We start from the raw sequence: 25,709 nt of genomic DNA, 5'->3' as shown, positions 1-25,709 counted from the left end.
TGCTTTATCCCACAGGTAGACTTGAGTTGATACTTTCCAAGTGACTGTGCAACCTCACTGGATTCAGTGGAGTTTTAACAGACTAGAGAAGGTGCAATAATTATAGCTTCCTAAGGTTTTATCTTTATTTTAGGACAATCCCAGAATAGCTCAATTTCATTGTCGACAAATTATGTTTTGTTTGAAAGAAAACAATTACTTTCAAACGTTTGTTTTTTAAAAATTTGCACCTGCTGTCTCAAAAACCAAGTTACGCTCATTGGCATTTAGCTGCTTCCAAAGGATGCAATCACTGGGGCAAAGGAAGGTGTTCACACACTGTAGAATGTGTGTACACCTTAGGTGTTCAGTTCTGATGTAAAAACCACACCAAAGAGCCCACATTTGCCTGTGTCAGCCCTCTACAAAGAAGACTGTCAGATTCCTTTTTTCCATGCAGGTTCTATTCTAAAGTAAGTTACAGCCTATCGCTTCCCTTTTCCACAGCCTAAATTCTATGCCAAGAATTTTAACAGCTAGAAAGTAATTTTTCATTAAAACTTCACACAATTGGCTGAAATTTAAGAATCTTGTAACTAGATTTTAGAAGTCATTTACCAACTCTGATAGCTAACAGCAGCCTTGACTGTTTACATCAGAAAGTTTTAAGAAAAGCTCTGTATTAGGTTTCTGCACAGCAACAATCTTTCAAAGGAGAGTCTTACAGTAAATGGAGGTTGTTTTGTATCAGGGATCATCACAGTTTGTACTAATTTCAGAACTTGAATTTCTGTGCGATCACCCTCTGTTCTAGTACTCTTTGTTTTGTGACTTTTATATTGGCCAGCAGTTAGCTGAATGCTGCAAAGCATATTGTAGCAATGAAATCCAATTTGACATTATCTAACAATCTGTGTTTTTGATGTTGGTTTGGTTTTTTTTTTATTATTATTAATTGCAGTTACATTGACATTTGCTTATTCTTAATTTATCTAAGTTAATTTTTAAACTTAATTCCTATATTGCAAGAGAATATGAATAGGCTTATCTACCTTCCCAATGTTATTCTCTGCTTTTCTATTCTATTTGTAAGTTAGGTGATTTCATTTTTATGCTCTCTCCCCATAAAGTATGTCTATTCTTTGATTGTTCTTTTGTCCATCTCTGAGATCTCCATTTCACTTTCTACCAACCTTTTGAAAACAGGTTAACATAATTAAGCTTTCTTAAGGATGTGTGATGATTCACATTGTAGCACTGGGCTTTTGCTCTTTTCTATTTCTTAGTTTAACATTTGAGGTCACTGGTGTGTGCTGAACAGGGGCTTTGACTGAACTGCTCACATTGATGCCTGCATCTCTTGTTCTCTCAGTTCTCCTTCCACTCCCCTCTCCCCCTAAAATACTAACAAGAGCTATATCTCTGTATTGAGAAAGAATATAACCTCTTGTAAATGACTGATTTTCACCAGCTAGTGCTGATTTAAACTAGAATTATTCTCTTGTCTTTGTGTTCTCACTTCTTTCACTGAACGTTTATTGAGCACCATCTCTTCATAATTAATTATACTATTGTGTACTGCCTACTTGAAATTAAAATTCTGTGACTTATGATGCTTAACCTCTATCACCCAAATCCATTATATACTTGAGATAGTTGGTATCATAAATAAAAGGAGACAAGCCAGCAATTCATTAACAAAATCTCTTTACTACTCGGAAATAAAGAATTAAAAAATCCCCATGATTCGTAATCCTATTTAAAAATAATTACTCTTATACTGCTATAATACTGCTAAGCCAGACAAATATTAGTTTTGGATATTAAGAAATCTTTGAATAGTGCATATCTAGAAAATATGCAAAGCAGGGAGGCAGTATGAAAATCAAATGTGAATGATGAAGTGTTGCCAGTCTTGCATTGGTGGTAGTAGTGCTGTCATATCTGCAGTTGTTCTTACACATATATAGTTAGGAAATCCTTGACTGATCACTGAGGAAAATTTATCTCTGAAAACACATCCCTCCAGTTTAAGTTTTGTTTGTATTACAGAAGCTGAAAATTACAATGCATACAGTGCATTAGAGGGTCAGACCATTTTCACAAGGCTTTGGTGAAACCACTTATATGTTTTCTGTTATGTAGGAGGAGAAGATTACCAATGATACCTCCCTTACTAGTCTGACTATCTCAGGGCAACTAATGCAAATACAGGACCAGGAAATTTCAATCAGAAATTCCAGAAGCAGAGAATGTGAATGAACTTCACTGTCCTTCAAGTTGGCCACTATCCTCAGAGGCATTTAGATGTACTTAAATCCTGAAGATCTTGAGGTTACATGGGGAGACATTTCTCTAGGAAGAAGGGTTAAGGCAGGACAAAGAAACAATTTTGAAATATAATTAGGAATTGCACTGTCACCTGTCTTTTTAGGGCACTGTAGGAAACTTTTGCTGTGATCCAGCAACATATCTCCTGAAGTAAAAGATGAGGCTGTCACAAGCAGTGTAGAGACAGCAAATAAATTTGCTATTTTAAAATTTGTTAAATCTCTAGACTCTTCCTGAAGCAGATATGAGAATCAGGTAAATAGTTGAAATAATATTACTATTGAATTAATCTTAAAGAACCAAATTTATTACAAACTGTTAGGCCAGGTTTGTAAAGAGAAATAATACCTTTTCTTAAATAAATAATTTAGTTAGTAAAACAGAGCTCTGAGGAGCTATCAGGAAGGATAAAATGAGTAAATTGAAAAGGCTTTTTGATTTGTTTCCCTTGCACAAATATGTGCTATTCAGCTTATGCCACTGAGAGCAATGAAATGCCAGCAGCTGGCGAGCCTATTGCTCACAGAGAGATTTTGCTGCACAGCCCTTAGTGGTGGATGTTGTTTTTATCTGAATATATCAGCTTCAGGAAGAAGCATATTAGCATAGAGTATACAAATGGGCTGGTTTCATTCTGTTGGAAAACCTTGTATTTTTTTCCTAGTTAGACACACCAAGCACTTCTTGTATGTTTTAAGTTGCTTCTGTTCTAAGTTGTGCAAACTATAAGGGTGCAAAGGAGATGTTAGTGTGCTATCATGGGGATATCTAACTTTGGACAGGGTGCACAAGGAAGCAGCTAGGTTGGAAAGGTCGTTTTATTATCCACAGAAATCTAAATTTGTGGAGATTTGTTTCACAAAATAAAAACCTTTACAAATCTTTGTTGGGGGAGCTGAGATGAACATATATTTTAGATATCTCTTTTATTTAAGACCTCACTTTGGAGGAAGGCTATCTGCTTACAGGCAGGTGTGTCAGAACTAAAACAGATATGATGGAAAGACAAGAGTATTTATGCCTCTTTAATTTTTTTAAGGATTAAACAGGCAAGACAACTTAATACTCAGTCAGTGATCACTTTTGCTAGTCTCTCCATCCATGATATGATTATTAACTCTATAGAAAGGTAGGAGCTACAGAGACTTTTGCAGGATAATTGAACAGAATGAGTTCTTCATTAAGAATTTCTTATTAGTGTGTTGGGATATTTTTTCTTTTGCTCTTAAGGCTCCACTTTTCTGGTTCTGAATCAAACAGATTATATCACATCACAATCCCTTTGCATTCATTACATTTAAGAGTGAGAAAACATTATGAGTAAAATATGAGGGATGGATACAAACCACATCTTGGTGGGGAATGAAGAGAATTAATTGTGTTTGAACTGGTGGTGTTTTCATGCTGATTCATCATGCTATTCTGACCCAAGATAGCTACAGAAATGCTGTTTTGGAGAGTATCCACAAGATAACTGCATAAGTAGCAATTTTTAATTCAATTTAAAAATAGTTCTTTGGCTTAGAAAGTGATAAAGAAACATAACTACTCAACTACAGTTGAAGCATTATAACACTTTCCCTACACCCACACAAGTAATGAAACACTGTTTTGGGAACTTTTCCAGTCTGTATCTTGGCCAAAAATTCACGAGTATTCCAGGCTTCCATTAAATTGATGAGGATTTAGAATTTCTATGCAAATAAGTGACCCTTTTTGTTGATCCTGAGATTTTTATGTACAAAGATCAGCTCCCTCTCCCTGCCTGTGTTGCCATGCTCCAAGTATGAGTACTTATGCTTCTCCTTAGAATGTGTCAGTCCCAAAATTCACTGGCTTCTTGAGTCCTCATTCCATGTCTAGGAATTGCACAGACCTCAAATTTGCTCAGAGGAAGAATTTGGAACAAAACTTAAATAAATATTTGGCACTTTCAACAGAATCTAGATGTCTAAATTCTACCTACATCCCAAGCTGATAATATGACCTGAAAACTGTTAGCAGTTTGCTAAACCTAATGGTAGCTAGCAGTCCTGTGTAGATTCCTGTTTGGTATGAAGACTTTTTCTGCCTCAGTGCCATGGATGGAAAAGGCAGCAGTCTGTTCTGCCAACCCCGCTCAGATCATTCACAAAATCCATGTAGAATATATATGCAGAAATAGCTATGAAAAAAATCCTCTCTGTAATATATTTTGGATCTAGAATAAAGATAGCCACCAGTAGTGCCACTCTTGAGATTTTGTTTTATATATATATATATATATTTACACAGAAATAACTGAGAAATGAGGAAAAACCTAAAAGGAACTATAGGAACCTAAAAGGAACTATAGGAAAAGTGTGTGATGAAGTTATTGTAGTTAAGGTCTATATTGCAGAAGAAAGTTTTGAGATCAGTATGGCAGCTAATTGCTAACAACAGCCACCCTCACAAGAGCCATTTTTTTTCATTGTTTAGCCTGATAAATAACAGTACTCTTTTTGATCCTGTAATAACTTTTCTAGCTTATGAAAGACACAGAATTGATAAACTAAAGTGAAAAAGAACAGATTTGGTCTTACTCCTTTCTATGTAGTTTTTCTAATGCAGTCTGTTTAATAAATGTTCCTTAAGCTGATGTAATTTCTTTTTTTGCAGATAATTTATTACTGAACACTTATGCAATCTCCATCTCATTATTTATGTGTAAAAAAGGTACAATATAAATTTTTGGTCCAAAATTCAGAGATGAAGAAGTTCAATTGCAAGTGGGATGCATTAAGTAGTAATAAGGCAGTGCAATGTTTATCTGTCACTGAGAACCCACTCCAAAAGAGTAAAATAATCTGGGTTTGTTGCATTAACATGATCCCATTTCTTTAGGTACCTTTCTGTGACATCCTTGGGTATTGTTTCCTGTGTCACAGGCACAGGAAAGAGATGCAGTTACTTACAGAGTAAGCAGGGTTTAGCCACAAGTATTGTTTTATTATGTTTCCGCAGAGAAATTATGCTTCATGAACATACTGCCAGATGCATAATAAGCAGGTGAATTAACAAAAAAAAAGATATTTTTTAAATCAGATCGACTATTTTGTGAAAACTTGATACAGGAAAAAGGTTTTAATGTCAAAACGAGTGGAAGTTTTGTCCTTTTGCAGAGGAAAAAGGCATTAGATCTGAAGTTTTCTGGGTGTGTCTTGTGTCTGCACAGTAGAGGCTGACAAAGTTTGAGAAGCAAAAAGATGTTATAGAAAAAAAATCTCTAGGTTGGTTCTTGCTGTTCTGTACTGGATGCATTTAAGCAATGTTACTGCAAGGGAGTCCCAAAGTGTGGAGATCCAAGATACCCCAGAGGTGGCAGTGCAGAGGGGACTGCAATTGGCAATTTTTCAGGGTGCATGAATGGGACTGATAGTTCAGTGAGTAGCAGGAGATTCGAGATTAAGCCACATTTACCTGAATGCCTTTTCTTGAAACTGGATGGTGCATTTCCCCCCCACATTTGAAACTATCTTCTGTTTGCTCCTACCAGGGTTTAAGATTGGATGAGTTTTCAGAAGTGATTTTGGGGTCTCTAATTCTTGGGGGTTCATCCAGACATTTCAAAGGAGCCTGATAAGTCAGAGGTAAGGGAACATTAATTCACATTTTTGCCAAGCAGGGCACTCTGGAGACATTCAAAAAGTGATTTCTTTCCTATCAAGGTAACAAAAATAATTTCTATAAGTAAGGTTGGATTTGCTTCAAGATTCACAACAAAAATGCAATTCTAGAAACACTTTTCTTTGTTTTTGAAGGGAGCTTTCAAAAATACATAACTAAAAAAATGCAAATGCGTATCATACTGGCATGATGTGTAGTGTACACTGATTACACTGGTATCATAATATATTTCCTCTTGAACTAGATGAGTATCATAGAATGAAACATCAGAGCTTTTGTAGTTTTGTACACTGAAACAAGATTGCTATACCAGTAGTAGCATGCTCACACAAAAGTCTAGAAGAACAGAAAATAATCAGGGAATATTTTCACTTTCCTGAATTAATTTTCTCTGAAAATAATTTCTAAAGCTCCCTGAAAATTATATAACATATCTTATTCCTTTTAAAGAAACACAGTATTATATTTGGTATTGTTGTTGAGTTTGAAATATTTAATTGGAAATATTTGTGGCAAATTTTAAAACTTTCTTCATCTGCAGTTGGTAAATATGGCACTGTCTGTCAGCTACAAACACCTCTTTTTTTTCTTTCTCTCAATATATAACAGACAGATCTGGTCCTTCCTCTGTGGACCAGAAAGTCTGAAGAAAGCTGGCCATTGTAGGTCTTGTATGAAAATAAAGAGCTTGAGAAATAATTGAGTCTGCTGAGGTGCAGCTGTCAGAAGAAAGACTGGGAAGCAAAATCACAAGTTCTGGTGTCTGCATGCCCAAATCACAAGTAGCATGAAACAGTGCTCACTGCAGTTCTGTTCTAATGGTCACTGCTGTCTGTAAGGTGAGGATAATTTCTTTCACCTGGAAAGCTTACAAGTTTCAGTTTTTCTTGTACTGAATAGCCAACTATATCTAAAAGATTGAATAGTGTATATATATATATATATATATATTCCTATATATACTGAAAAGAGGCAAAAAACAGCTGATTTTTTTAAAACAATCTCTTACTGCAAATTTTATTTTTCAAACATCCCAGGATTAAATATGTCATAGTGAAAATTTGTTTTTATTCTGTTTGAATAGAGCAAAATTAGAGAGTGAGCATCATTGATTTTATTTTTGTACCTTGCTGTTTTTTCAAGGCTTTGTATAGAAATCTAGATTATCTGATACATCTGTGTGGTTCTGGACATATTATAATGTATGCAAATCTGGTGGTGATTCACTTCCAACAATAAACATGGCTTTTGGGTAGTGCACAGACAAGAATGAATTCTCTAATAGTGCAGAACAGAGATGTGCATGGAAATCAGTACTGAGCATATTCTTTCTGTCTATCGAATGGGAGCTAGCACAAGACACCACTGAAAGGGGTTTATTTCAGCACTGATAGCTATTTCACTGCTAATTGTCATAATTGTTTAAAAAACAAACCAAAACACAAAGCCAAGAGGCATATTACAAAAGTAGCTTTTTTAAGTTAAGGAAAACTGGGGTGAGATCTATTCTTAGAGGTACATTGTGTCTTGAAGAGAAAATTGGCAGCAGAGTTTTTTCCTGAGCTATACCAAGGAAAAGGGTGGGATTTTGGTACAGTTAAACACCTAAACCCAAGTTTTTTAGCTTGTAGAAGTTTAACGTATAATCACAAGGAAAGTTTGTAATCTGACAAAAACCAGTTTTTTGTACAGTTCTTATGTCTCTTAAGGAGATTGTGGGAAGTAGAAGCAGACTCATATGAAAAGTAACATTTTTCTCACATTGGAAATTATTTGTCCTGCAAGGTGTGGCAGGTTGAGGGGCAAGCAGCAGCTTGCCACGTATTAATAGTGGTGGAAAAGCTGGTCAGGGACCAAGGGAGAATGGACAGAGTTTATTGTATCTCAGACATTCACCAAACTGGGTAAAATCAGAACTTGCAGCAAAGACTTGTCTGCAAAAACACTATTTTTGAGGCAGACTTATGTACAAAACTTTTACTTTTGATTTTTTGGTTGAAAACTCTCCAGTCTTTTAGGAAAAGACTGTAATTGGAGATCCAGGCAAACACATTATGAGGTCTCTTCCCAGTAACCTGGCATGGAGCTGTGACACCTTCACTGCCACTGAATAATACTGATGCCCTTGGTGGCATTTGAATCATAATTTCTAGTCAACCATAGAAGTATCTGTAATCAGAAATATGGCCTATTGCTGCTGCAAATTAAATTGCTGCCACCAATAAAGAGTTTTAAGTACCTTATAAATAAACTATTTAAATGTTTGCTTTCCATGAGATGTGTTGGAGACTGGGGACAATGCATTTTAACGTATGGTTTGCAGATCTCTAGAGAGGGACTCAAAAGGTAACTGGAAAAATTCCAAGTCTGTGGCAGCAGCATCTGTTCACTAGAGGACTATTCCCATGTGAGAAAATACAGGAATTTTTAAATCAAAGTAAAAGATAGGGCCTAGAAGATTTACTCTGATAACAGGTGTTAGTTCAGAAATTGTCAATCAGTGTAAATATGAGAAGGTAAAAATGGAAGGCGTAAGTACAGATAGCAGAGGTATGTGCTATTATCTAAACTTATTGCAGAATTTACAACCTGTCATCTTGAATATAAACCATGAAAGGATGTTATGATTGTCATGAAATATTTCAGATATATAGTACAATTTGCCTGAGTAATTTTCTGTAAGCAGTTCTCAGTGTGGGTTGTTACATTTTGTTTATTTTCTGTAGCAAGAGGACATTTAGCAAATAGTTGAAATATTAAATCCCTGAAAAAAGAGTTTGTTGTCTGGCCACAAATTACTTGGAAATATTTATACCCATGACCCAAAGAACTGCTGACAAGATGCAAAGCTTTCCTTTAATAGTCTAATAAGATGCTTTGATGCTAAAAGTGGTACAGCTTTGGCTCAAAAGACTTAATTTTGAATTGTTAAGTACTGCAGTTTCCTTTTTACCCTAAATATCTGCATTTGAAGATCCACTTCTTATCACAAGCAGTTTTAGCAACAATAGTGATTGTTGTGTCTCAAGAGTGTACTGTCCCATATGAAAAAGCTATTTTTGCAAAATTAATATGGTCATTAACAGAACACAATAGTATTTAAAAAAAATGAAAATAATATACCATTGTGGGACATAAATTAAACAACACAAGAAGGAGCTTAACATTTCAAAAACCTGTTATTTAACACAAAGCTGTACTGCTACTGTTAAAATAAAGGGAGGACCTTGTCAAATTTCTCAAACACCTGCAGCTTGAAGTGAGCTACCTGAGATGTCCAGCTGTGGTGATGCAGCCCACACTGATGCCAACGTTTTGCTCTTAAATTCAAATTAATCTTTGAGGTTTTCTGCCTGGCAATGAAAGCTGTTATCATTGGAAGCTGTAGTCACAGAAATAAACCTTAGGTATTTTACTTTTTATGCACACAGAGTTGGTGCCACCATATCTCAGAAGAACCTTAGAGTTGCCAACTTGTTGCTGAGGGAAGAAAAAAAGCAAAGGAAAGACATACTCACTGAGAGGTGGGAAGAAGGGCTGCTTTCTGCTGATCCCACTTGTGTGGTGTAGCATCTGTGAAATGAATATAAAAGAGAGCTCTGAGATCCTTGATAATCTTTATATCCTGCTATCTTTAAAGGTTTTGGAGGAGGAGATGATCTATCATTAGCTGTATTTCTGTTTTAGCATAAATGTGTAATTCTAAATTCTGAGGAACATGAAAAGGTGTTATGAAGTATTGTGACCACACAATCACACACTGAGCTGGAAAAATGCGTATTTGTGAAAAATTAATACCTGAATCTGTCCTCAAATTTTGTCATTCCATATAGAAAGCCCAGAGGAAGAGAGCCAGCAACTCCTTTTTTGACAAGAATAAAGCAAGAGGTTAATTTTGTAGATTGGATGTACTATATTTTCATGCCTGTTAAGTTGGTGGTAGCAGTTTGTATTGAAACGTGTTCTATATTTTAAAAATATTTAGTGTTGCAAGTTTTGCATGATTTTACAAAGAAGGAAAAATATGAAGGATGTTGCTGATAAGAAGAATACACTGTAGTGGGAATTTGTTGTAGGCAGGCCTGTTCACAGAGAGGACACACTGTCCTGGCTAATCTTTCCCCAGGTTTCCTGTCTAGTGACCTCTAGGCTTACTTGCAGCTACCATTGCAAAGGTAGACCTGGTGACATCTTAAATGGAGAGTATAGATTTCTGGAGCTGAATTAAATGTTACTAAGGCAGGCAGGAAAAAAACACCTGTGTAGAAGCACAGCCTGGCAGGACTGAGCAAGACCCAGGAGATTCCAAGGTCATTAGAGTGGGGGATATGTTAGCTAGAAAGAAATAGTGTCCATTTGGTCATTACTTTCTTCATTCCAAAGGCTGCTGGCAAAAATGAATAAATATTATGGCAAATGAATGACTAAATACCGAGGTTGAGAAAGGCCTGAACATGCATTTTTACTGACTGCAGTTTAGGTTTTGCTGCAGTTACTTCTCATCACTACATCTTTCTCTCCTTTAACCTTTTCCTTCAGTTAAAGGGCACCTGGGTCTCTGTATTTAGGGATTCTGAATGACTGCAAAGGGAAGAAATATTTATAAAGTAATATTAAATTCCTGAAAATTTTCTATTTCCCATTTATATAGGAGAGCTCAACCTAACCAATTTTTTTTTTTTTGATACTAAATTCCAAAATATCACTTAATGAGACATTTTGTGAGGAAAATGACAGTAGGCAGGAGAATTACACGTGAAGGGAGAGCTCGAGACTGGGTGTTTAAGCATGCTGTAAATGAATATATTAGTTAAAATGAGTGCTAAGGAAATAAATGACATACAGTTGAGAAGTGTGGTAGCTACAGTAAGCTTTACATTCATTGGCATGAAAAATGATAGGACATGATAGCCTCATTCTGTACCACATACTGAGCAGAAAATATACTGCTAAAATATCAAGACATTACACAAAATCACTGTTTATATAAGTTACAGAGGAGGAATCATCTTATTAATGGTAAGTCACTGGAAAGGACTGTGAGCAGTAGTTTTCTAAAAGGTTCCTGAATTGTAGACTCACAATTTGATCTGACCTCCTGCCTTCCTTCCTTGATAGCTTCCCCTCATGCTGTGCTCTCTCCAGCCCACAGCCTCTGCTTCCAAACCTGGCTATGGTTGTTCCTGTGTTAAGACTTATTTGTACTAGGAAGTGAGAAATGATTTTACGACTGTAGGGGAAGCAACTCCAGTGTGCATTTTTAAAAAAACAGACAGATAAACACTATACAAGACACTTTGTATATCCCAAAGTTTTTGAAAGAATATTCTTAATTAGACTTACTTTAGACTTGGATTTTCCTGTGTATCTAAAACATTTTATTTATATGGTCAAGCTTGGGCAAACAAGTAAAGCTTGAGGTTAACTTTTATAATTTTCACATACCTTATCCAGTGGAACACAGCAAAACTTTTGTGTGATTAAAAAAAGAAATTCAGATCTGCCTTCAGGCCAATACAACTATGGACAAAACCAGAAATGTTCAAATAGGCTGGGTCAGTACTGAGATTCACCCATAATTACTGTACAAGTGTTCCTTAGGGCTCTTGCAAAATTACTGTCATGAAGAAGCAAAGAGAAGAATTTGGACCTGGTCTTTCCAGCATTTTTCCTGTCTCTTCAGAGAGAGGAAAAGAAAGAAGGGGGAGGAGGGAAGAAGTATTCTAGAGGGGGTTGTTCCTTAAGTGCTTTATCTGGAGATTTTATGTTTAAACTGTTTGTATTCAAGGAAGGAAGAGAAGGGATGTGATATCAGCACATTGAAATAGCTATTCCCTAAGGATACTTTGTTTTAATATAGTGATATTAGCAGTTCAGTAGGCTGTGGTTTTTCATTTCATTCATCACTTATACTATGGAAATTTCTGAAATGTTTAATTTAATTTTACTGAAGACATCAGTCATGATTTTCTAGTTAAAGTTGTGGGAGGCTTTCATTTTGAAACACTATTATAACTTTCAAAATAATTCCTTTTAAGCTGATGTTTAGTATCAATCTAAGTGTGACTCATGTAGTGAAGTTGAAGAAAATCACCCTAGCCATTTCTCCTTTATGGTAGTCTGATTTATTAAAAAACAAATGACAGTTTTTCATAACTCTGTAATCGACCCTCCACACATTCTCTGACAATTCCCCTGGATGTGAGGGACAAGAGTGTTGAGATGGGGAGAACATAAAAGGAAAATGACAATTTTCCAGTTCCTTTCTGCAAAACATGCTCTTTTCCATTTTTGTTTTTGTTTGTTCAGAAACTGCCTGTGTTGAAAAGAGTAGATTTCATCTGAGCTGGTGCTTCAAGAAACCAGATCTTTAAAGGGATTTTTAAGTCCCCTGTAACACTATTAAGCAAAATTTCAAGCCCAGCCTCATCCTTCCCCAGCAGCTTTTGGACTGTGCTGCTCCTCAGGTTCACTGACAGCACCACCTCCCTCCAGCCATGCCACATCATTTACTCAGATTCATTTTCCCTTTTCAGAATTACCCAGCTCTCCCCTCACATACAACAGGCCATATGAGATAAAACCTCTTTCCTAGCTTTTTCCGACCCATTTTCCTGTGTATTCAGTTGCTGATGAACGTTGTATCACAGCCAGACAGAAACAAACAAGAATGCAATACCTCTTTGGTTATTTTTCTAGAAGAGTTGTTCCTATCTTAGTCTCCCAGATAATACCAGAACATTAATTAAATATCTTCTCTGCCTTCTCAAAAAGAGGCCAGGCATGTTGTAATAACTTAATAAAATGAAATACTGCATCATACACATAAGGATAAAAATTATTGTAAAAAACCCATGTAATTAGATATAACTCAGGTATAATAGTTGACATGATGCAAATGCACTGCATTTGTTTCTATGGATCTACAATATTTTGAGATAATAAAAAGGTTTTCAATATGGAATAAGTTGAAATGTGAATTGTGATAGAAGTAGTGTTTTCTGATATAAATCCCCATATTGAAGATAGCAAAAAACTGCCATTTTTAAAGATGTTTCAAGTTTCCTTTTTCTCCCTGATTGATAAAATGACTTAACAACTACTCTGAATGATACCACAGGGTATGAACCTGTATTCACAAGTTTCTGCACTTGTGAAGCAGCTTGTGTGTATACTATGATGAATTTCATTAAGAAATTTTCAGTAAATTAGATATTTCTTAAAAAGCCTGAGAAATCTTTCTCTAGGGAATATTCCTAAAGTGTTACTAGTATGTATTGTAAATCATACTTTATTCTATATTTTGACTAATATAACTTTTACTTAGAAAAGGAATTAGGAAAAACATTTTGACCTCTTCCCACTACTTCTACAAAAATAAATATATCTGTGTTAAATAAAGGAACTTGCAAATTTGGGAGGGGATGTATGTGTGTGAAAAGGTAGAAGTGGGTAGTATGTCCCTGACATGCTTCCGCATTTTCTTTTAGAAAAGCATGAAGCTATTTTTTATTTTCCCTCATCCTTCCACATTGTCGCACACTGTAAAGAAAAATGATTCTTGCTATGTGTGACTTGCTCGGATTTGGAGAGTTTTTGAAGTGTTACAAATTATCTATCAAGAAGTGGGGTGAAAAGCACTATTGAGCTCTGTGTATAATTAATCCTGTTGCACTCAGTAAGCAAACCACACTTGTACACAGGAAACAAGTGATGATGAAACCCACAAAGCTGGAGTTCAGACATTTTGAAAAAAAAAAAATAGTAAGTCTCTCATTACAGAATGCAATGTAATTCTAAATAATTTGTGTCCAAAATCTTTCCAGTTTTCAAATAGATCTGGTTTCTAGGAGGCTGATGAAGGATTAAACAGGCTAAAATCCACCTCCCTCCTTATATCTCCTACATTAATGTCACTGGTGATGGTAGAAAAAGGAAAATATACAGGTACAATTTTCTTCAAAGAGAGTTAATAAATGCATTTAGTCTATAATTTAGAATATTTATAAGGGTAATTGCAAAATATTGGGTAGGAAATGCATATTATCTAACATTTAGGCAGTGCTGCAAGGTAAACATCAGCAACTACATTTGGAACCTTTCCTTCCAAGCAGTGTATAATTTGCAGTGGAAAATGAATGGCTAAAGAACTGGTTTGTTATGAAACTGGGAACAAGATGTGACAGGTGATAAATGCTTTGACAGGTGTGCAGGGTGCAAATGAAAGGCAAAGGGTGAGGGCAGGTGAAAGAAATTTGCCAAGGTCTGAAAATAAGAAGTAATGTGGTTTCAGAATTACAAGTATGGTAATAGAAGTTGAATGGAAAGATGTTCTGGCAGTATTGTATAATGTATTTCTTAGAAAGAGAACAGAATGCATCCCCCTACCTGTGGGGTGGATGTCTAAGATTAGTAGACAAAAATGAAAAAGGAAAAATACAGAGCTAACAAAGAAAGAGAAATAAGACAGCAAGAAGGTGAAATAAAAATGAGTGAAATAAAACTATGAAAAATGAGCTAAAATAAATAAGAAAAATATGAAGCTGAAAAGCTAAACAATATAAAAGGAAGAAAGCCCAGGAAAGTACTGAGAAACTAAAAGAAATGTAAGAGAGGAGAACACAACCTTCTTCTATGCAAATTACATTCCTTTAGAATCAAGATATTTAATTTTGATTGACTTAATCCTCCCCCACTGCTAGGAAAGCCTACACTTCTTGAATTCATCAAAACTAACCCCCTACAAAGATTTTTGAGAAAAAGAAAAATCAAGTCAGAACATTTACTATGTAGAATAAATTAAATATGTGCACACTATAGCAGTGGAAATGAAGGTCATCCTATTATAAAAAGAATTTAAGAAAATACATTTCATTAAGAAGAAATTAAGATGAGAAAGGGGAATAATTTAAAGTGTTACCCTTGAGAAGAAAAAGAAGAAAGGAGGGAAGTAAGTAAGAAGGGAGAAGAAAAAGGGGAATTAGGAAGAAAAAGGGGAATAATGTAAAGTGTTAACCTTACTGAAAGCAAAACAAGTATTTAATTCCCATTCTTTCAAAAAGTAAACAAATGACCATTTAAATTATAATAATGTTGAAATTTTATGAAATGTGAAGCATAAGCATCTAGAAGAATAGATATCAAAACATACATTTAGGATATTTTATATTTGTTTATTCACCATCAGCTGAGAAGGATGAAGTAGAGCTTTCTAGGATTTCTAGCAATTAAGATGTGGAAGCTGACCACTCTGCTAAGACTTTTATAAACTGTGTACTAATTCACAGCATAGGAAAGATGAAACATCTAGCTACAAAGAACATAAAACTAATCAAAGTATTTATCTCTCCACTGAGTAGTATTTTGATTTTGCTAGTTCTGCTGTCGCAATCTACCATTGCATGATGTTTTGTTTAGGTTTTAAAGTGACCCAATTAATATTCTGAAAAGTTTGATATATGCATAGAAATTAGTAATTTTGAGCACTTTTGCTAAGGAGAAAAGTATTTTCCTGCTTCTGAAATATCCTCCTCTTCCCAGGAAATGAACTGGCAGTGATCATGATGTGATTATGAGGCCAGTCTGTATTGCAGAAAGGTAAAGTACTGCTGTAGAATAGTTAACAAGGTAATTGTTACATCCTGCATGGAGATACATACTGAAGACAGAAAGCTTCTGTGCTAGAGAAACAGAGCAGCAAAGGAGGAAGTATTCTTGTGTCTTTGGAATAAAGTAGTTTTATGACTCCTAAAATACAACAGCAGAACTGAAAGAACCTCATATTAAACACAACTTCTAATAAAATGGTAAGTGATAACAAAATATTTTGTGATTCCTGGTAGAAATAGCTGTAATACACATCTGTATCATATCCAGTATAATGTTTCTAGTCTTATTCCATTGCAATCCAATCTGCTTCATAAAAGCCTAGTGAGGCAGTGAAAGATCTGATTTGATTCTGGAATCTGTTAGAGCAAGTCAGTGAATTCTGAGACATAAACGTGGACTAACTAAAATGGAATTCTATCTGCCTATAAAGTACATGGAGACAAGAAACAAAGGAATTACATGTGGGTAGAACAGTTGCATAAGTGATGTTGGTGTAACAATTATTGAATTTGGCAGGAAGCTTCAAAATTATTTAATTCTTTTAACTGTATGGTTTTCTATTGCTGTATGACTTTGCTCATAGTGAAAGGCAAGTCCTTTTACTCTTTTTCTTTATCTTTTAGTCATATAATGGAGCTAGGAAAGAAAGATTTAGGACACATGATCACAAATTGGACCATCCTGTTACTATTTTCTTTCTATTGTTTAAGTCAATGTAGCTGTTAAGTCTCAGGTTGTTTCCTGGATGTTTCAAAAGGTGTGAGGACAAAAGCCATCTGCCTATGTGATCATAGGGATTTTTTTTTTAGCCCTGTAGGATAAAAACTGGTCCTTGTAATGAATTGATAGCAGAAAAGCCAGAATGGAAAAACCCACAAACTGAATTGTCTCAGGAGCAGACCTATATAGTTATAATGGTTTTACATTAAATTGTGTGTGACATTTGATTGTCATTAAATGTCTCTAAATGCATTTAGAGATAGTAGGGAAGAATTCTATGTCACAGGGATTCAGATTTTTGTAAAGAAAAAGGAAAGGATTTGTTCATTTACCTTTTCCATTGTTGGTGTTCATCATGTATGGCAAATGGCCATTGCGTACAATGGTGAAAGGAGGCAATTCTTTACCCCCTCCCAGGTTTGAACAGAGCCCCAGAAAGAGGATGGGGTGATTTTTCCTCCCCAGAGCTGAGCACACAATGTATGCCTCACACCTGAATGGGATTGCAGCAGAACCCCCAGTGGGGACTAAGAGACACTGAGGAAATCGTAAAAAAACCAACCCAGAGCAGGGATGTGCTCATGTGTTTATGCACATACATTTAACAAGAAGTTTACTCTGTCCTTCACCATTTGTCATCTTTTTGGTCTCTACTGTTTACTTTGAGCTCTCCAAACAAGGGTCTTTTTTCTACATATGTGATGTAGTGGGAAAGTGTTCACATCATCCTTTTTTGCTGTATCCATTAGACAGTAGTGTCATATTTTTCCTTCTCAGTGTTTCCCACTCACCCAGCATCCTTGGAGTGGCAACAAAACGTGTCTGCTGTGCATGTTGCCTCTTGTAGGGCTGGAAGAGCAGCCTGCACTTCAGTGTTCTGCATGCAGCATCAGGCAGTGCTGAATGGAAAATGCCATGACCAATTTAGAAGAAATAAAGGCCATTCATCTGCCTTTGAGGAGTAACCTAGATACAGACCTCACTGTGCTGGGTGTAACATGGAGAGATGCCCTGTCTGGCAGAACCATTGAGTCAAGAAATTCAGAGCAGGAAGAATACAAAATAGCATTGCCCTTCTTTTAAAAGTGAGAACCCAGGCACAGTTTCTTCTCCACCAAGATCAAAATGAACATCTGTGGCATGTGAAAGAAACAAATCTCAGAATAACAAGTCTGAGACACTTCCTTCATGTGGGGGATAGCTGAGACACATGAAATGGGCTTTTTAGGGACTCTTCATTCTTTCCCAGTATTAAGACCTCAAGGTGTTACTTACGCTTGAATATGTTAAGTTCAGCTGATTTACCTTGGTTTTTTATTATTAAAGTACTAGTTCAAGATTAAGCATTAAAAATTATATTTTCCTACTGAATTTGACACAATATTTTTGAATTTCATGAATCTATGAAGGCCTGAACACTCTCTAGTGTATTAGACAAAAGTAGTGATTTACATTATTTTGACGTTGCAAATGAGTTTTCAAGGGTAATGGATTTCATATAGAGAGATTAAAAGATAACATTCCTTCATTTGTGCCTGCTAACTTCTTACCCTATCATACTACATTTAGCAAAATGAATAAGGCAGAAGCAATGCTGGTGTATTTTTATGTTAATTAACATATTTTAATTTCAAATAGCATTTCTGAAGAAAAGATACACTCCAAAAAAAGTGATGCCAGGGCAAAACTAATGAATTTTCATTCTTTTCACTATACTTATGCTTTCATGAATCCTTTTTGTTATATTCTGGTGCATGAGAATGCATCAGTAGGCACTTAGAATATGCAGCCCACAGATTTGATTTTTACAGAAACCCATCTTAACTTTTTTAGCTACATAATAAAGTTCACCCTAAAAGTGTGTTATTTTTAGTGACCAGTTGGGTAAGAGCTATAGGAGTGCAAACTTCAGGAAGGCAGGTAAGGATTTTTTTAAAAACATATTTTAAATTACAAGAAGACTTTGCACACAAAGGATTTGCTGTTTTGTACCTAAATTGGACTATTCTTAGACAAATTTTAAGGGTAGGCCAGTCTTGTCCCCAAAAGTCTGCAGCTGAGAGCTCACTCTTGCTTCAGTTGCATTGCTTAAAGCAGTGTAATGTATACTTTAATTTGTTAAACTCTTTTTCATATCTTGGTGCACCTTGGAAAACCCTTGGCTCCTTGGGAGTGAAAATGGTTTTGGCCAGGGTGCTATAACACAGAAATGTCCATGGTCTCTGCATGATGCCCGTGGCTGCTGGGCCAGTGACCATATTCTAGTGGTGATGGTGAGGGGCTCAAGAAGCAGCCCTGTTGGTCCATGGATTGCACTGCTCTGATCCCAGACAATTCCAGTAAGGATTCTTAGTTCATGGCCCCTCCAGGCACAGATTCACTGGCAAAATACTGACATACTGTGGTTTACTTGTGCATCCTGTCAAGAATAGGGCACAGTAAACCAGTCTGTCCTTCGTGTAACGCTTGTCACTACAGCAATCTAAAACCAACGACATGGTTGAGCAGGATTGTTGGTACTCATCAGAACAGATCAATAAATGATGTTTCTTTTACTTCCATAACTCTAGCATATCCAGGTTCTTGTATAAAGCAAGAGCACTGGCCATGGTTTCCTGCACTGCAGTAAAATCAACAATATATTCCACAGAGCCAGGCAAATCTCATGTTTCTTCTGCTCAGTGAATAGACAGAGAAAACAGGCTCCTCAAAAATATTTTAAATCACATTGCAATAGTTCTTGTTAGCAACCCTCCAGAACTTTCACTATATGAGTAAACACTTGTAGCTCTGGAAACCAAAACATTATTCAGGAACTTGGTTTGAAATAATTTCTTTTACAAGTAACAAAACAAATAACACTGATTTTCTCTAAATTCTTTTGGAGGAAGAGAAAAAGAATGATTTGAGAAGTTAACAGTAACTCATAGGTAAGTTCCAGTTAAGCAGAAGCCAAAATTAAAAACTAAAAATTTTAGGTCTAAATAAAGGCATATTAATCCATATAAGAGACAATTCCCCTTTTTAGAAAGGAAATACAGAAATTTTCTATAGTTTAAAGTAAATTCAAACTTAGGATATTCTTACCCAGCTATGTAGAGCCATAGTAATACTTTTGTAAGAAAAAGGTACTTAATTTAAAAGTTAGGAAATATAAAAGTTGTCACCAGACCTAATTTTTTTTTCTAAATGAAAAAATTATAAGCATTTTTATTTTCTGTAAAACTGTCTTTTCTTCCCCAGGTCTTCTTGAACTGGGACAGATTTTTACTTTGTTCAGTAAAAGTTTGGAAATTGAATAAATGTATTTTCTTTCTAATTAAGTGATGATAAAAAGAATTATTTTAGTACTGAAATAGTCTACTCATGGTATAAGTTCACAGCTTGTTATTCCTGCCTGAAACATGAAGGAAAGGAAGACAACTCACTTCAGATCACTTCAGATTAGTGGCAGGGCTCTTCCTAATTGTTGACTACATCAGAAGAGTGAAGATGAATGCTTGCTTGTTATAACCATCCACTCAATACAAAAAGTGATAAACTTTGTGGAATGAGCATCCTTTTATACTCCAAGATTTCTTAAGGTAGAAGAATAAAATTTAGGTTTCAGAATTCCCTTAAAAGCTGAAATATGCTTTCTGTGCATGAAGATTGGACAAATTCATAGAAATCACAGCTTGTTATGGCCAATGGGAGATTTCCTTCTGGAGTAAAAGACCTTCTGTATAGAATACTAACACTATAAATTTTAACATGAAAGACACATGAATTTACAGGTTGGAAGTACATGCAGAGAAGACTGAAAATTATGAAATGGAAAAGTTAGCCGAAGATTTTGGTCTAGGGCAGAGTAAGTGAATAACTTCTAGAGGTTAACCCCCACCCCCTGTAGTAACTCTGTGTTATCCTTCCAGGTACCTGGGAATAACAAGACCTCTTACATACCCTGTAAGGCAGAATGGGAAGTGCATGGCCAAAATGATCCTGTGTGTCTGGCTTTTATCTGCCTCCATCACCATCCCCCCGCTCTTCGGCTGGGCCCAGAACGTAAACGATGAAAAGGTTTGTCTCATCAGTCAAGACTTTGGCTATACCATTTACTCCACAGCAGTTGCATTTTATATTCCAATGTCAGTGATGCTTTTCATGTACTACCAGATTTATAAAGCTGCCAGGAGGAGTGCTGCTAAGCACAAGTTTACCGGTTTTCCCCGTCTGGAAGAAATGGAAGGGATTTCTGTGAATGGACTTGTAAAACTGCACAAGGAATCTGAAGAATGTACTAATTTTTCACGACTCCTAAAGCATGACAAGAAAAACATTTCCATCTTTAAAAGAGAACAGAAAGCTGCCACCACCCTTGGGATTATTGTTGGGGCTTTCACAGTCTGCTGGCTGCCTTTTTTCCTCCTCTCAACTGCAAGGCCCTTCATCTGTGGTACAGCCTGCAGCTGCATCCCACTCTGGGTGGAGAGAACATTTCTCTGGCTGGGCTATGCAAACTCTCTCATTAACCCTTTTATATACGCCTTCTTCAACCGGGACCTGAGGACAACCTATCGCAACCTGCTGCAGTGCAGATACAGGAATATCAACCGCAAACTCTCGGCCGCGGGCATGCACGAGGCTCTGAAGCTTGCAGAAAAGCCAGAATTTGTTCTGTAAGGTCACTCATCCTCTCCTGTGATCATTTGTTGTTTTATCACATTGGCTTTTTCCCCACAGGTTTGAAAGAAGTGTAGGAAGAACCAGCTGAGCACTGTTAGTGCAGTCATCTGGAAACAAGGTAGAGCCCACCAGCCCTAATCAGCCTGGAAAAGCAACACCACCATCTAAAGAATTTGGGTGTAAGAGGAATATAAACAAGGATGAAATTGGGATGGAGTGCAGGATATTTGAGCTGTTAGTGAGGAAAAGGTAAAGTTGGCCTAAACTGTTTGGCCCAAAAAATGTTTAGTAGCTCTGATGTTGGATGCACCTTGTGTCCTAGAGATTCTTTGCTGTAATAAAGACCTGAGAATGAAAAGTTAATTTCCTTCCACTTCAGTATTACAAAAATAAATCATTAAAGAAGAAGCTAAATCAAAGAACTTCTATTCCTTAGAAATATTCTTTATTATAAAACCCCATATGTTCATTAAACATTAATTTACTGGATTGCCTGGAAAAGAACTATGTTGTGAAATTCATTATTGCCTTTGCACAGCAACTCTGGTGCTGAAAGAATGTTACACTTTCAATGTGATTAAAAGTTTGAGTAGTCATACAGATCAGCATCTACTGCTTCATACAGCCATGCAGCACAGCTAGCTGCAGTGCTGCTGTGCAAATCACACCAGGTAATCTTGTACTGTATTTCTAACATAACACATGTCTCTGATTACACTTGATTTCAGGATCTGTCTGGTCTTTGTCCATCTCTTCCTTCTTTAATTCTCTTGGCTTTCTCAGCTGAGCACTTCTCTGATCTAGATGGAGACTGTCTGTGCACAAGTCATTTCTGTGATGTATGGCTGATCCTTGTGCCACTTCAGTAGTTAATTTACTGTCTATTTGAAAGCTCTTCTACTTTTTGGGACTTCTTTCTCTTCTGAAGTCAGTAAGGAAAAAACAAACATAAGACCTTATGACTTCACAGACATCTGGACTTCATCCTTAAAAACTGATTTTAATCATCACTTGTGCTTAAAGTGATTTAAAGCCTTGCCATGTGTATGAATAAAGATAATTTACTTTTTCTGGTTCTAGCTTCTTCTACCATCATTTCAGTTTGTCCAAAGACATGATCCTACTTCTCCTGACTTTGGTAACAGATCTCTTCTGTCAGTGTAGCAGGGCCAAATAGTATAACAATTTTTTTATTAAACATTAATAATAAATTTATGAATTATATTATTATATTCCTAGTAATGTATTAATATAACATGCTGAGATTTTGTAAGATACTATTATAATAACTGAAAATAATAATAAAACAACTCATAAAATCAAGATGAGTTCTTTGGCCCAAGTTTGCACTGCACACCATGTTCCAGCTGGAGCAGAGAGCGAGGGTACATTACTGAACAAAGACCTCAACCTTCAGAGCTTGATCTACTTTTTCAGATATTGGGACATCAGTGAGGAGTCATGTTCATTATCAAATTGCCTCAGCATCAAATCCCACTTTAGGCTAACTTCTGTCCCTGCTTCCTCAAGTCTGAAGGCAAAATGACTTCAGTGAGTTTGGTGATGCTCATTTGGGCTAGGCAGGGAGCAGCCTGTGCCAGACCCTTGTTCCCAGCATTCAGATGGAGCTGCAAACTCTGGACCCTCTCACTGGCACACAGCCGGGAGCTGGACTGATCTGCTGAGCCATGAAACTGAAACGTGCTTAAGTAATTTTAGATGCATTCATACACTACCGCAGGAAGTACATTTTGGCCTCATTTCCAGAACAGAATTGTAGCATAAGAGGCTGTATTCCAGCTTTAAAACAGTTTTCTAAAGAAGTTTCAAATTGATCTGGGACAGTCCTATTCCCTTTAAATGTTCTGATATTATGCACAGGGACAAGAAGAGATTTGGACCCCGAAGATCCACAAGCTCTGGAGTATGGAGAAGAGCTCATGTTAACTCAAACATATTTTCCATAGTAAACACGAAATTATTGCTGTTTCTTTATTACTTATCAAAGTAGCTTTGTTTTTTGTTTGTTTCCAGCACAAATGAGAAGTTTTCAAGGCCTTCTGTAAGTTTTTTTTCCTGTATAAGTACATACATAGGAAGATACAAATAGATGTATCTGGGAAGACTCCAAGTGGAACTATAAAGCTCTGAACGTGATTTTAGAAATTTTAGAATTCTGGACAGAAGTTTCAGCATTTTTATTCTGCAGGAAAGCCTGAGAAGCTGTGTTTCCTCCAAATAAGATGTTTTTGGGTTTTTTTAAAATGCAATATGTGTCTTGTGAGTCAGAAATTGACATTTGCCCAGCTGTCACTAAAGGAATTGCTATCCTCTGGGAAAACATCCTGCAGCAGTCCAGCTTTCCTCTACCATCTGTTTCAGGTAATGAAAACTCAGGAAGGAATAAGTTGTTATGGTGTTTATACCGATCCTTGAAGTTTTTGGAGATAAACATCCATATTTGATCTCTGGATGTGTTTGGAAAGAAAAGAAAAACCGAAGGGAAAAAACTCCAAAAACCAAAACACTACAAAGTTTCTTCATACACCCAAATCAAAATATAGAAAAATGGAAGGTGTTTCTAGATGGAGTTGTATTTGAGGGGAAAAGTATAAAAGTTGAGAAGATTAGAAGAATGTCCCATTTCCCAAACACACAAAGAAGTTGAGAAGAAGAGACATTTTGCAGACAGAATTCTAATGGAAAGAGGCTTTAAGAACAAGAAAGATATAATTGTTTGGGTTTGTGTACAGGATATTTCCCTTTTTTAAGAGATAAATAAATTGAACTGCATCACAATATCTAACTGCAGCAATAGCATTTTTTTCACTTAGATAATTCACTACAGATCTGACAAGGGGGTAGTACAAAAATGGGTGTATGAGAAGTCTATGTCAACATGTGCTTGTAGCAAATCCAAGAGGAGACTGCACTCTTGGTCTGTGGGCTCTTCCATGTGTTTCCAGAGGAAAGCCAGAAAGCTGAATCAAATAGGTGGGGTTGTGAAAGAAATGGAAATAAAAGACTCCAGGATCCAGGCACAGCACAGGCAGGCCAGCATAACTGACTAAGTGAAGAGGGAGAAACTGAGAATTGTACTCCCCCTGCCCACTTAGCACAGTTTTTAAGAAGGAGCCCGACTGTGGTAGGAACCTGATTCCTGACACTTTTTCCAGCTCCCACCACCTACCAGCCTCTAGATCTAATACTGTAACAGAGTATTGGCACTTGCAAACTCCTCTGTTTAGCAGCAGCCTTACTGGGGAGTAATAGAAATAGCAGAGTAGTAAAACATGTGACTCGGCAATTATCTTATTATTGTGCCTCTATTGCTTCACATTTCAGTTTCATAAAAAGAAAAACAATGTTTTTCATGCTCTGTTCAGAGCTAGGACCAACTGCAGAAAGATATTTCAGAGTGGCAAATAAATCTACTGCAATGAGACAAAGAATGCAATTATTTACCAAATTAATACTATAAATAATGCAGGCAAAGTCCACTCACTCTTTTTACCCTGATACCTGGCAGGAAAACAGTTTTCCAGGCAGCCATTGCTCCAAATAGTGCAGCATTATTAAAAGAACATTACTGAGTTAGGTTTTTGGATTACTGACCAAGATGCTGCAGTTACAGAACTGGAAGGTGTTGGAAGCCATGCCATTGATTTTTGTGCTTTCCCTAGCTATTAAATTTTCATAGAAGTTTTCTAATCTTTCAGGAAAAAAGCCTATTTAAATTACAGTATTCTCAAAAACAGTGCAAGATCAATGTGTCATCAAATCCTCTTCACAGTTTGCTTAAGAAGTAATTCTTGTCTTTTAAAATGTTCTCACAAAGACACAGAGAAAGAGAAAGGAGAAAATTAAGTGACTTGGGAAATGGTTTTAATATGCAAAATTATTAATATCCCGGAATAGAAGAGACCTCTTATTTCAAACGTTGACAAGGTAGGGATTGTGAGGACTAGATTTTTTTTTTTTTTTGCAGAGAAGGGCTCAAGCAAGTAAATTTAAAAATAGCTAAAGAAAAATTGAATCTTTACAATTTGCAAGAAATACAAACTTAGATCCCTCTTCATGGTTTTAAATCTTCTAAGGTTGTTATCACCACTAAAGTGTGGGTTCAGCATGAGTCTGAAGTGAATTGTATTTTCTATATCCACTTTCTTAATTTTTGCCAAATGGGCCTGTCATTCCCCACACCCAAAATCCAGCTGCTCTGCTCTTTTGCTGAATCCCTTCTCACATAGGGATAGTTCCAAAAGGACAGAATGGTTTTTATTAGCTGAAAATGGAAAAGATGCTTATGATTCCCAGATTCATTTCTCAGTGCTGCAAGCTAAAAAAAACCCATTGAGCTACATCTAAAAGATATTAATATATGGTGATTGCTGAGCATAATATTTTGATGATTTGTGTAGCTTTGTGACTTTACTGATTGAAATGATACTTTCTCTCTTTTGCAACCTTTCACATAGAGCTAGTCAAGTTACTTCAGAAAAAAATCATGCACAAATGTAGCAAAGTTTCCAGAAGAGTTCATCCAGTTTCATAAACCAACATACCAGACAGAGTAAATATTTTGCCTTTTTTTTTTCTATCTTCTCAGTCAAAATCAACAATATTTAATTAATTCAGTAGTTGTGTGGTCTTGCTAGTTCCAGGAAATTGTGTTTACAGTATACATATTTTTACCTTTTGCAAGAGAAGAGAAAACAAGCCACTGAAGTATACTTAGCTCAGCCCTTTTGAAA

At 36.2% G+C, this 25,709-nt stretch overlaps 2 protein-coding genes across 5 annotated transcripts in view; one reads left to right on the top strand and one right to left on the bottom strand.

The window, feature by feature from the left end:
* Positions 1-25,709, bottom strand: part of RPP30 (ribonuclease P/MRP subunit p30) — a 108,594-nt gene that overhangs the window by 24,381 nt on the left and 58,504 nt on the right. The window contains exon 2 of the mRNA XM_085582528.1: positions 9,477-9,531. Within this exon, the coding sequence (XP_085438654.1) occupies positions 9,477-9,531 (55 nt within the window). The remainder of the gene's footprint in view (positions 1-9,476; positions 9,532-25,709) is intronic.
* Positions 1-25,709, top strand: part of HTR7 (5-hydroxytryptamine receptor 7) — a 33,329-nt gene that overhangs the window by 2,711 nt on the left and 4,909 nt on the right. Inside the window, exon 2 of one of the 4 annotated variants that reach the window (XR_014956141.1) lies at positions 20,202-21,204. Coding sequence is in view for 2 of the 4 variants with exons in the window: in XM_077784633.2 (XP_077640759.1) it covers positions 20,202-20,952 (751 nt within the window). In the remaining 2 variants the exon portion in view is untranslated. Of the gene's footprint in view, positions 1-20,201; positions 23,338-25,709 lie in introns of all 4 variants that reach the window. The other 3 variants (XR_014956140.1, XM_021539443.4, XM_077784633.2) reach the window with 3 other exon arrangements.

The sequence above is a fragment of the Lonchura striata genome, chromosome 6 (genome assembly GCF_050655825.1).
Source record: "Lonchura striata isolate lonStrDom1 chromosome 6, ASM5065582v1, whole genome shotgun sequence".
Lineage (NCBI taxonomy): Eukaryota > Metazoa > Chordata > Aves > Passeriformes > Estrildidae > Lonchura > Lonchura striata.
This window is presented reverse-complemented; position numbering and strand designations above follow the sequence as displayed.